General features: G+C 50.5%; 1 protein-coding gene across 3 annotated transcripts in view; it reads right to left on the minus strand.

Moving 5' to 3' along the window:
* The window catches only part of TUNAR (TCL1 upstream neural differentiation-associated RNA), a 49,174-nt gene extending 36,724 nt beyond the window's left edge, over window positions 1–12,450 (minus strand). Inside the window, exons 1-3 of one of the 3 annotated variants that reach the window (XM_063645490.1) lie at window positions 12,107–12,450; window positions 11,517–11,834; window positions 7,067–7,186 (exon numbers count right to left, since the gene is read on the minus strand). In XM_063645490.1, the coding sequence (XP_063501560.1) occupies window positions 7,067–7,126 (60 nt within the window). In that variant the 5' untranslated portion in view covers window positions 7,127–7,186; window positions 11,517–11,834; window positions 12,107–12,450. Of the gene's footprint in view, window positions 1–7,066; window positions 7,187–11,516; window positions 12,085–12,106 lie in introns of those variants that run through there. The other 2 variants (XM_063645491.1, XM_055288269.2) reach the window with 2 other exon arrangements.
* Between the last annotated feature and the right edge of the window lie 690 nt (window positions 12,451–13,140).

Consider the following 13,140-nt stretch of genomic DNA (forward strand, 5'->3'; position numbering starts at 1 on the left):
GGGCTGGCCTTAGGGACTTGCTTCTAAGGACATGCTGGAAGTGATACTATGTGACTTCTGAGGCTCAATCAGCAAAGAGGATAGAGACAGACACCCCCACCCACTACAACCTCTTGCTCTCTCTTGGGGCAATGGAGCCCTAGCCTACAGGTAAGCAGTACAGCTACCCAGCCACACAGAGCGTCCACAGAGCGATGGAGAGTCTCAGTTGTGCCAGCCTCCCCACTCCCGCCCTCAGGCTGTGCACCCCTTCTCACTCAGTTGCCAGACACGTGAGTGAGGAAGCCTCCCAGACGATTCCAGCCCCAGCCACAGTCTGACTGCAACCTCACATGAGGCCCGCAGCAAGGCCACCTAGCTGAGCAAAGTAAGGGATTACTCATGTTCAAAACCACTATCTGAGGTGTTTTTGTATGCACCAATACATACTTGAAGGCTTAGTATTTTCATCTGTAAAATGGGAATAATAAAAGTAACTCCTTTATCAAGCTGTTGTACACATTCAGTGAAAGAGTCCATAGAAAGGACTTATTGCACAGGGTCCCCACCCCGGTAAGCACCCAGCAAATATTAATCAAAGCTGGGATTACCATTAATTGTTGTTGTTATGCCCATTTTTCAGAAGAGAAAACAGGACTCATAAAGACTGAAGCAAACTGTCCAAGAATCACACAGGGAGTTAGAGGATAAGCTCAGATTTCAATCCAGGTCTGTCCAGTCCCTCACAATCTGACTCAACAGCTTCAAATAAAAGCTGCATGTCCCCCAAAGTGACTGTGACAGCCATCAAAATCCTGTTGAAGAACTGCCATTCCAATGGTGAGACTGTAGGCACAGAGTGTCGCCAGCCAAGTGCAGCAGAATCTGGGAGGTACTAGGTCCTTGCCCAGGAAAACAAAAGGAACTGAGGTCAGATGCTCAGAATGTCTTAATAATAATTACCCTGAATAACCACACAGAACTCATACATTTTCTACACTGTCATCCATCATCTGATCGGGTCCCCAACCCATGAGGATAGTTTTTATAGCTTTGCTCTCGTCTTTCATTAAAATGAGAGTCAATAAGGTGGTGAAACCTATGAAATGTGCCAGCAGGTAGATTAGTTTTGTCCGAAACTGCAATAATTTATGGGCCTCCCAAGATTATTTATCCGATACATATATTTACTAAGTTTGGGGGTAATAACCTGGGAAAGTTTGCAAACAATTCCTTTATGTTGCACGGAGCTGTGATGGATGCATTTTATGGGCAGGAACTGTACTTATAGATCTGCCTAATAAAGCCCTGAAGGTTTTACTGTTTTGAAGTCAGCCAGCGGAGCTGTCATCAGCTTCTCATGCATTTAGGAGAACCTACTTGATAAGGTGAGAAACAGTCAGGAGCGCCAGGCTGCCCCAAAAGCTCAGCCAGACTGACCACTGCACAAGTCCCTTTGCACACTGCATCCCCCATCCAGTCACTAACAGGCAGGAGTAACTGGCAGGTGCCAAGCAAGGTTCACCCCAGGTACTGAGGATCCAGGGAATAGACAGTTGAAAGAAGGAGATGGAGCCAGCGATGATGACCTCACGAGACGGTTTGGCTTAAACTTATGTATGTAGGTAAGTGTGCACTAGGGGCTCTGAGAACCAGGATGAAAGGCTTTCCCAGGACCTGATGGTGCATTTCAGGAGCCCTAGAGCTCCAAACAGAGAACTCAGCCCCATCGATTTCCATGCCCAGATCCTGACAACCATTCTAATCTGCTCTGATAACTTGCTACGAAATTCCTTTCTCTGCTTGCATTCAACTTCCACGCAAGCTTCAGAAACCAAGAAGCAAACAAAGGGTCAGACATCTAGGGGTCATGCCCAGCCCCCTGGCTCTGGGCCTGGGTTCCAAGAGGGAAGACAGATGAACAAGGAGAAAGCTACATCCTCCATGCCTGGTGGGCAGCAAGGCAGTGTGAGGACAAACTGTCCATTTCCAGGTGGACTGCTGCCAGCAATGGGCACTGGGCATTGGCCGGCCTCAAGGATCATGACCGACTCCAGAATGATTTGATGTGCCACGCGGCCACAATTCCACTTCTCTTGGCCTCAGTTTGTTGAGCTGTAAATGGGACCCATGGAGGGTGGAGCTGCATTCCCTTCCCAGGCCCACGTCCTGGGGCAGGGAACCCTCCAGAGGGTGGCAATCTTCACCAGGAGGCTGACTGCCCGGGATGCCATGCCCTTGGCACCATCTGGCAGTCAGCCAGTCATGAAGAGGGCTCTCTGCCAGGCCCAGACTCCACAGAAAACAGCTAAGAATTTGCCCACTGGCTTGTGGAACACACTTTTCTCTCTCTCTCTCTCCTCCTTAGCAATAAAGAAGGTGAAGTTCAAGGGTAGTATAACCACCCATGACCCTGAGACACCCTCCCCTTCTTCATGTTCCCTTTGTCCAGCCAGCTTTGCAAAAGTCACCGGCCCTGCCGAGCACGTCGATTTCAAAGCAAATGGTCACTGAGTGGCACCCGCCTTGATTCCAGACCGTGTCCCCCTTTTCCACCCACTGAGCCCACTGCTGGGGGAAGCTCAGGGAAGCTGGCTGGCAAATGTGTGCCCTGGATTCTCTCAGCTGTGGATGTAGGTCTGGGAGCATTGTTTTTAGGCCAGGAGCAGTCTGAATGCATTTGCAGAGGCACAGGGAGACCCATGGCTCGGTGAATCAGGCTGGGACACTGCCCGCTCCATTTCCTGTTGGCTAGAGTCCACGATGGCTGGGCAGCAAGTGCTGAAGCCAGCAGCTACCTTGCTTTCCTTCCGAGCCCCAGCAGGGTTGGCGGAGTTGGGGTCTGGGCAGCAGGGCCCAGAGGATCAGTCAATAGATACAGACAAGCAGAGACACTGCAATCAGAGAAACGGTGCCTGAGGTTACACCTGGGACAACCATGCTCATTCCCACACAGTATTTCTTCCTGAACGTTTTATGCATCTTCACTATCCGATAATATAGAGGGTATGGGGGGTCATAAACAGGGCTACCAGCTATCTTTTTAATGCAAATCCTCAGTCAAACCCCTCCCACAGCTCCCTGTCACCTGTAAGATGTGGAACCCTCCTTAATCTAGCATTCAAGACCCACTCCCATCTAAGCAGGAGTGACCCAGCCTTGTCCCTGCCTCGCAGCCTCAGCCTGACTCTACAGACCTGTAACACAGTCCCCTCTCCCCAATAAACAGGCCTCTGTGCTTCTGCTCACACTTGCCCTCCTACCTAGAATGCCTTTCCCGCTCATCTCTGCTCAAGAAATTCCTTCTCATCTCTCAGGGCTCAAGTCAAACGCCTCCACCCTCCCCCGGCCAAACCCATCTTTCCTATCTCTGCTTTCTCAGAGCACGTCAGTCACTCTAATTAGCTACAGGTAGTTACGTAACACGTTTTCCCCAACTGTCTCTGAATCCATAAACGGCAGGGAACATCTCTACTTTCATCCTCCACCCCACTTTGCTAATGGCCTCTCAGTGAAGGCTTGGTCAATGTGTCCACAGAAAGCATCCCTCCTTACGATTCAAGGTAAAGCATCTGCAATGTCAGACCCAAAAGGGTCTGAAGTTGTCCTGGCCTTTTTCACTCGTTTGCACTGCTGGGCAGGCTGGCTTTCAGAAAACCAAGGCTTGGCCCCACACGCTGAGCACGCATCCCATCTGAGAGACCCCACAGATCTTCCAGTTACACACTCAGCTCGCCTTGGAGGTGAATCTCACAACATCGTCCATCTTTCCCTCCTACTTGCCAAGGGACTGATACTTTCCAGTGCAGTTTGCTTAACCTAGGCCCCAAGAGGGCTGCTGTTGATACACAGGCCAGAGCAACTATTTCTCAGTAGGAGGGAAAAAAAAGGCCAGAAATACTTTCCGGACCACGTCGTTTCATCTGTAAGCAACAGCGGCAGTCAGAGATACAACTACACAGACACAGATTGTGGGGACTGCAGTGCCTGGACGTAGCAGGTGTCTTGTGAATATTTGCAGAAAGAAGAGAAGGAGGGATGACAGGGCCCTGGGATTAAAAGTGGCTGAGTTAATAGTCCAGCCCAAGAGGGCTGAAGTCTATATCCAGAAACTTCCTCTGAAAAAAAGTTCTAGAGCCACTTTGACAATGCAGTCCCACGATGAGTCACCCTGTAACACGGTGCCTGGAATTAAACAGCTGCTTCTAAATTTACTTTTACTATGGTGGTGGGCAGGCCCAGAAACAGATTTGCCCAAGTGGGCTTAAGAGTGTCAGTCTGCAGGGGTTTTCAGCGTAGTGGCAGGACAGAAAACAGAGCTTCACAGGGCTCTGCCCCACCTACCGGGGCTGGCACCCTGCCTTGCCAGTCCCCAGGTCCTGTGGCTCCTCAGAGTGAATGCCTGGCAGCTGGGTGGGTTCTAGGACTGTGACACGAAGAGGGAAGCAAGGGGGCAGGTGGTAGGAGAGGAGGTGAGATGGAGAGCCAGATGGTGCAGGGCCCTGAGGGTCACCTTAAGGTCCCTGGCTATTGGGCACAGGGGGCACTGAAGCTCTCCCAGCCGAGGAGAAATGAGATCCTTTAAAAGGCTCACTCTGGCTACCATATGGGAAACAAACTGTAATGCGTAGAGAAGGAGGAGCGGGAAGCATGGTGAAGAGAGAGTCGAGTGGCTTGGACAGCACGGCGGTGGGTGAAGGCGGGGAGAGTGGCCAGCATGGGCGTTGAGTGCCACATTCTGAGTCCTTTAGAGCAGGGAGGGGCATTACTGATCTGCTACCTGTGAGAACCAGTGCTTCTCAAACACCACTGTGCTCGAGGTGACAGTGACCTGGAAGTGTGTTAAAAATATAGATTCTGGGCCCCCCATCCGCAGGAGTTCTAATTTAGCAAGTCTGAAGCAAGGTCCACCCGTATGTATTTTAATAAGCTCACCTGGTGTTTCCATGGAAGTAGTCCTTGGATCACACTTGAAAAAAACCTGCAGTGGCCCAATCTTTGCACTTGAAACCAATGAAGGGTCAGAGTCGGGGGTGGCTTGGCCCTAGGCACCCAGGTGAGAGGAAAGAGAAGGCCCCCTGCCTCCCAGCCTGGGCTCTCCCCACCAGCCCCAGCATGCCTCCAAGTCTGCAACAGCTAAGTCCTCCAGATTCTGAACAGACCCCTTAAAAAGGACAGAGGGTGACGTCCCAGGCCTACTGAAACAGCAGCAGCCTATGACACACTACAGCTGTCTGTGTCCACCACTGCAGCCTCAATGCCCAGCAGTGCCTTGATCAGAGCTAGTGCTCTATAACTGTTTGTTAAACTGTTGCCCCTGATATCTGTCTGAGGAAAGGATGATGGTGTGTGTGGGGAGTGGATCCTAGTAACCAGACAGGACCAGAGAGAGGCATGCTCTGTGGAGGAGATGGCTCCATGCCTGCACAGATGGACAGAGCCACTCTCAATCGCCACAGCGACGTCCTCGAGCAGACGGGAGGACAACCAGCCCTGCTGTAGAAGCTGCATCTACAGAGAATTTTCAGACCGAAGCAATGTTATCTTGTCAGTAAAACTGAGAGAGGAACAGTCTCAACATTCCCTCTTAGAAGCCGGGTGTATTTTTCCACTCCTCCTTTTCAGATGAAGAACACAGGATGTGGCTTTCACTTCTACCTTTAGACTTGAACACTGCAAAACTGGACGTACTGCTTTAGAAGTATTCAATAAAGCCCTCTGAATAAGTTAAAGGATACTGTATCCATTCATAAATCATTTTAAACTTGCACGTGATGTTCTCGGGGGCATTCACTTTATTTAAAAATATAAGACTTATCAGTATTGATCATTTAAAAAATGACGGTCATTATCATCCATTTTCTAAATTAAAAGAATCAAGAAGTGGATCAGGATCCCCAGATCATATTAGCAGATAGAGACAGAGATATACGGAAGGTTGGGAAAATGCCCTGGGCATTCTCTGTTTGCTCTTTTGCTCGGTGATGCTAAATGAGGTACATACAGCAGCTCATCGTAGATTATTAAGAAACAGAAGCACCTGGAAATACATTGACCCTCACCAAGACCACCACCTGACCTTGGGAGTCAGGTTTCAAAAATGCGGGTCCACCAAGGCATTTAGCCTAGCCTCTCTCAGCCACCATGAAGGACTTAGGAAGGTGGAGGTTTTTAACCACATGAAGTGCCACCTGCACTTGTCATAAGCCACACAGAAAGACAACAAGAAACACAGCTAAATTTCTTAGTGAATTTATTCTGTGATTCTTGTTGCTGGAAACGTGTGTGAAATAGTTTCTACTACCATGCCCCGAATAAGTGTTCGCAGTAATCACGTATCAGAGGCCATGAACTTCTCTGTCTTTTTATCTTATCCTCTCTGGTGACTCTGCAAAGCTACTCTTGCATTTTTTACTTTTTAGTAACTACACATATTAGAAATCTAGCCCAAAGCTGAAGCCCTGGGGTACCTGTTCTCTCAAAGTTTGGGGCGGGGGGCAGAAGATGCAGATTCCATGGGCCGCACTGAGGACATGCAATGTTATTCCTCATCTACCCAATCAAAGACTTGTGCTGACTGCTGAGATGTGGTATTTTACAGACTGTAGATGAAGCATAGTCAAGCTTTCTAACTCATTCTGTCTGCTTTTTCTCATTCATCACCTATCAAGAAACTTGAAGCTTTTGGCATATAAGCAGCTCAGTGATCCAAGGGAGATGGAAGGAGGGGGTCTATTGGTAAAGACGTCACTTGCATGACACAGGCAAGGCCAGCCTCAGAGATGGAAGCATTCTCAACTGCTGGTGAAGAAACCCAGCCTGAGTATCATTAGCAGAATGTAAAGCCGCGCGATGGGGAGACACAGTATTTCAGGGATTTTCCTTTGCTCTTTGTAAATTGAGTGTTACTGACAGGACTCTGGAATCTCTCCGGTCCTGGGAATGGTGGACGCTTGGCCAGCTCTGCACACTTACAGCGAAGAACAGCAGCAGCTATACTCACATGGGTGACCTTCCAAAGGCCGTCCCCAACATCAGCTATGACGGCATCTCTACTCAGTAACGTGAAAAGTTCTTTGAGACCTACCTTTCCTCCCGAGTCCCAGAAACTCCTAAGAGCTGCAGGTGAACCGTGAAGGTCGTACATGTGTTCCTCTGAATACCTTCTCTAGTCTGTTGTTTGTGGGAGGATTAACTCATGGGCATCCTGGAGGAGGAGAAACAGTTCTTTTGAAAGCTTCTGTTACATAACTTTTATTGTGTCCCTTTTTCAGGAGGAGCAGCCTAGCCACAACTCCTCAGACTGACGTCACATACGTCAGTTTGTGTTCACCTCCCACAGAACCCCAGGGGGATGAATGTGGGACCCAGGAGAATTCTTTTAGCTTTTCCCAAACAATCACCAGCACTAACCCTTTTAGGGTTACACTTGGCTTATTTAGGAATCTTTTTGGAAATGGACACGTTTGACATCGTGTAGTTAAAAGAAATCTAATGTACTAACAAAACTCGTGGTGAATTTAGAGGTTTATTGACAGCAAAATCACCTCTGTATGTTACTTAAGTCAAATCATCTGCGTGCTTTTTTAGTGTCATGGTTATCTAGAAATTGGGGAGGAAGGACGCAATTTGGTTGCCAGACAAACGGCAGCAAAAGTGGAAATGAGGTCCAGCACGGGTTGATTTAAACCCCAGCAGAGTCCATTTAAAACATTGCTTGGTTCTGCCATTCGATAATTATTAGAGACTAAGAAAGACACTTCAGCTCTCTGAGCCTGGGTTCCTCATCTAGAACACGGGCTTCATAATATCTACTCTGCAGAGTTGCAAGGACGAAGTGTTTAAGGGCTGGTGGTTCCTTCCTCGTGCCCTCTCTATCTGAAAATGACTGCAGCTTCACCAGGGAGCCTGACCTCAGACAACACACTTCCTTAGATGTTACAAGGGAAGCCTGCACACAAAACCTGGCAAAAAATACCACTGCCAAATTGACAAGCTTCTTCCTCACTATTTCCCAGCTTCAGCTGAGTTCAAGCCTCTAACTAAAGTACTCTCCATTTTCAAAACAACTGCAAACAGTAATTACATACTTCCCCCTCCTTACCTTCCGGGAACAGCCTGAGATTGAGGCGAAATCTCCAAGTCCCCTGAACTCTAAAGCTACACAGATAGAATGTCATAGTCTTCTTACCTCATTGACCCAAATTACATAATGGTTCTTGCATCTTCTGCCACACGGATCCTAGAGAGGGTCATGGCTCATTCTAGTGCTCTCAGATTTGTGCCGAACCTCTATCGTGCAAGGGGATTCTGACGGGGAAGCTGGCATAATCACCTTTAAGATCAAAGCTCCATCCTCCTTCACACACTCAGGGTACAGAGTCTCCACTTAGGGTAATAAACAGCATATCTTCTATAATCACCAATTTCTTATTGTTTATAGGAATGTCTAATTGGAACATTATGTAACCTTAAAGTACAGAGCATTCTGGAGCAATTAATAACCAGCTATACCCAAATTTTGAGGATTCTTCAAACAGAGTTTGGAGGGTGATGTCTGGTACCAATACACACACATATACATGCAAACGTACACACCCATTGCATATATGTAAACCCAGACCCAGCAAATGGAAATAATTTGTCCAAGGCCACAAAGCCAATTAACAACTGAGTCGGGAATAAACCCCAGGTTTCCTGGCCTTTGGAAGCTGTTCTTTTCCTCCACACTCTGATCAGTCCAGGTGTGCATCCTCACTGATGCAGAAACGCCACAGCACTCGGGCTGTGTCCTCATGATGCTAAGTGTGGCAGCTGCAATCATGAGGGCATGTTCTCAATCCCTGACTTAGAATAGTAAGCAAACAAGGGAAATGTCTCATCGTTGTTATTTACTTATGATACATAACCCTCTTGTTCTCCCAAAAGAAATCTGAGGCACTTAAAACATATTTTAACATGAGGCCGTTATATGTATGGTGTGGAAGAGTTCAGCTTTAGAGATCTTACAGAAAAAAAAAAACAAAACTGGATTTAAGACAAAGAAAAACTGAAAAGGAAGAATTTATTCTTGATGGCTTATTTTCATACTGGGAGAAAAAAAGCAAAAAATATGAGAAAACTAATGAATTAAAAAATAAGTATCAGTAACAAGAGTAATGTTTTGTGATGTAATCCAGCTTTGGCTATGAGTAGTATGATCTATGACACAAAAATCGTTATTTCATAATTACCTCAGCATTTTCAAAAGCAACTTAATGAAGATTGTTTCTCTGCCTTCATTTTTATTCAAACCCTTACCAGTTAATCATGAGAAGCTAAAACACACAATGCTGGGAGATTAATATCTCCACACAAGATGCATTATTTTTCCTTTGCAGATCCCTATGAGCCTGTCAAAAATGAAAGCTTTGCTCTGGTTTTGTGAATTTCAAACAGTCACAAAACCCGCTAAGAGCCAAGTTTCTGGGAAAAAGGTGGGACATGCCCATTTCATTTGGGATTCGGCAACACTTTAAGAGGTTCATTAATCCACATCTTAAAAAGACCAATGACAACCCCATTAACGACCCATAGGTCAAAGTGATGGATTTAGCTCTAATCCACAGCCAAAAACTAACTCAGGGTCTGAACATCCTTCAGCCCACCTTCCCTGTCCCAGCCCCTCTGCAGCCAAGCTAAGGCCGGCTCCACGCGTCGCTAATATACTCAGCAAACAATGGAGTTGGAAGAGTCTAAAAAAAAAAATCACTTCATTTATTTGCAGTAATTGTGCTGGGAATGTTTTACCTATGCAAATATGATTGATTATTTTTGGGAGGGGCAGGAAAAGCTCACCAGCTTGCTGCTTTCTAGCCTGCTGGGCATCTTGTTAATGCATTGTAAGTCACCAGTTCTTAGGAGCTAATGTCATCTCTCCTATTGAAAGGCCTAACCTATCCCATAACCCCAATCTGGTAGCTTGGAACATTTTATAGCCACTATGTGTTAGCCCAGTAAATAATCTATTAAGCACAGCTCGAGCTTCACCTCTTTTGGGCTGAACCTCAATCTCACAGCTCCCTGGAAACCGAGTCCTCTTCTTGGAAATCAACAACCCATTCAGTGTAGAATGTTCGTCCAAATGACTGGACTAAGACACCCTAGCTCAAACCTGTAACTTACTAGTTTTGTCACTCATAGAATCATTTAGCTGAAGGGGGTCTGAGGGACTGGTCAGTCCACCCTTGCTCTTTAATAACAGAGACACAGACGCCCCTACTGCTAAGGGACTTTCTCTGCACCAACACAAATGTGCATGCAGACAACTGAGCTCAACGCTGTGACTCCACCAATGGAACAAGCCCCTCAGACCAGGACCAAGTGATTCCATCTGGCTTGCCCCTTCAGGATTGAACTAAATGCACTTAAGCAAACGGTTAACTAAATGCACTTGAGCAAACAGCTAACAGCAGCAAGCCAGAGAACTGGGGGCATGCATCAGGCATCGTATCTGCATTAAAACTCCTTTTCTTTGGAGCTCAGAAGTGTTTGGGGCTCAGAAGTTCTGCTGACACTGAGGGCTGGCAAATATGAGCCAACACTGGGCCAGCCCCTGCACAGTGGCCATCTGGGATCAGCCCCCGCTCCGGTTAAGTAATCATCTCCAAGATTTACAAAACCAGGGGCAGGTAACCTTGATGAGCCCTGCCCCCAAGGAAAGGTTTAGGATGCAGTTCTGAGGCCTAGCATGTGCTGGGCACACAGGAGGAACCACTGTCCTTTCGATCCTTCAAGAGAACTGGGAAAACCCCAGGAAAGAGAACACCTAGGAAAACATATTATCCTCTCACCTGAACTAAAAAGTAGCTTTACACTTGGAGTACACATTCGGGGTTGGCAGCAACGTGATGGCAGGATGGACAAAAAGTGCTTGCTACAATTTATTTCATCAGAACAGATACTCATTGGAGCAAGTATTTTCACACACATGCAATGACTCTTGAGACGGAAGCAGTTAGTAGAAGAAATGAGACAGGTGTGTTTGTTACAAAGGGAACAGTCTGGCAGGGAAGTAGAGTACCCTGGTTTCCAATCCTGGTCTCCCACTTCCTAACCTTGTGACCTTGATTAAGTCATTCAACCTCTCTGAGCCTCAGTTTCCTCATCTGGGCCAAGGAGAAACGGGGACCTATTTCCCAGAGCGGCTTTGAGGCACACTGCCCGGCACGGCCTGGACACCCACTAAATAAGGGTTGTTGCCCCCAGATGCTAAGTCTGAACCCAGCTGCACACACATGCCGTTATCTAGACCAGACAGGTCTCCCGCTGCATGTCAAACCCGCATCTTTCTCCAGAAGGCAGAGGGAAAGCACCAGGTCTGCCCGGGCAGTTCAGCCTCCAGGCGGGGCTTCGGGGCAGGGGAAATTGAAGGATTCAATCGGAAGCCCGAATGTTTCCAGGCTGTAAGTGGGGAAGGAGGGTAGGACAGGGGCCCGGAGGCGGCCTCCGGGCCCTGCGAAGGGAGCTTTATTCGCGAGGCGGAGGGCCTGGCTTACCGAGAAGCGCATCCGGAGGCAGTTGAGGGGCGCGCGGGGCACGCAGCAGAGCCACAGCCCGGCCTGGACCCGGAGCGCCGGAGCCGCAGGAAGGCGAGGAGGAGGAAAAAAAGGAGGCTGCCGCCGGCTCCTGCCTCATTCTCCCGGGCAGCGTTGACCCGCGGGCCGCCGCCGGATAGGGCTGGCCGCCGGGCGCGGGACCCCGTGCGTGCTGCTCATATCCCCGTCTGCCGCTGGCGAGGTGTGCGCGCAGCCTGCTCGTCTCTGGGCGGCACCCGGGGGCTCCTCAAGCCCCGCGCCGGGGCTCGGCGGGAGGACCTCGGGGAGGCAGCGCGGAGGGAAAGAGAGAGAAAGAGACAGCATGAGAACGCGCAGAGCTGCACCCTGCGGGGGCCGGGGGCGGGCGGGAGCCAGCAGGACCGCGCTGCCCCACCCACGGCGCCTCTGCGCCCCGCGCTGCGCGCCCAGCGGGGCGCCGAGCCCCAAGAAACTTTAGCACATGGCCGGTCCGGCGGCCGCGGTGGCCGTAGCTGCCCTGCTCTTTCAGCGCCCCCCACTGCTTCCTGCCCCAGCCCCAGAGGGCAGCTTACCAGCGGCGACCACGACCGCAGCGGCGGGGCGCCCACCCGGCCGCAAGCACAGCAGTGCGCACCTGCGGGAAAGGAGGAAGGAGCTGGCGGCGTCGAGGTCCCTGCAGGGGAGGGGCACCTCGGCGGCAGCAATCGGCGCAGATTAAGGCATCCTGGGCGGGGGCTGAGCGCAAGCCAGGTGTTGGCAGGCCGGGATGGGGGAGGGTCTGTGCGCCCCCCGCCCCGCGGCGCCGCTACTGACGATGCGCGCGGGCTTCCCCGGCCCCGGGTCGGCGGAGCCAGCCGCGTTACCTAGCGACTCGCTCAGGGGAGCCCACGCTGATGCGCGCAGCGAGCTGGGCTGCGGCAGCCGAGGGGCAGGGAGGGAGGGGAGGGGAGGGGAGCTCCAGTGCGGGGAGGGCCGGCGGCTGCGGGCCGAGCTCCTCCCTCCACCTCCCACTCCGCGTTGGGGAGGGGGCCCGGGAAAGACTTGGCCTCCGCCTGGCCCTGGAGGATAGGAGGCCGCGGGGCAGGGGGACGGAAGGGGGCACTGAGTGCTCCTGTCCCCGCAGTGGGGATGCAGCAGCAGGTGGCGGGTACGTGGCCTGTGGAGGCTCGGCACCCAGAGGCGCGTGGTGAGCCCGGCCCCGGCGGGAGCGTGGCGAATGTGGCTATGGGCGCGTGGGTGTGTGGGACACGCTCCCACCCACGTGGCGTACATGGGGACCTGGGGACGCCTCCTCCTTCCTCTGTTCTCTCTCCCTCCTTTCTCTGGTCTCTCTCCCTCCTTCCTGGACATTTTGCTCCTGCGCTGTCTCTTTCTTCATCATGGAAGCCCAGGTTGCTCAGTTCCCCACTCCCAGCTCCTCCTATCTTCCAGGGAACAGGAGGATGGCCTGGCAGCTGAAGGTAGTTACGTCGTGGTCAAACCACTATACCCTCAATCCCTGCCGCCCTTTGGCGCCAGCCCCAACCCACCCCCATGTCCAGTTGCCCACCTTGTAGGCCCTATAACCTGCCTCGGGACGCTTTCCGCTTTCTTGGAAGACTTGGGA

This window comes from Symphalangus syndactylus, chromosome 8 (assembly GCF_028878055.3).
Source record: "Symphalangus syndactylus isolate Jambi chromosome 8, NHGRI_mSymSyn1-v2.1_pri, whole genome shotgun sequence".
In the NCBI taxonomy this organism is placed as follows: Eukaryota; Metazoa; Chordata; class Mammalia; order Primates; family Hylobatidae; genus Symphalangus; species Symphalangus syndactylus.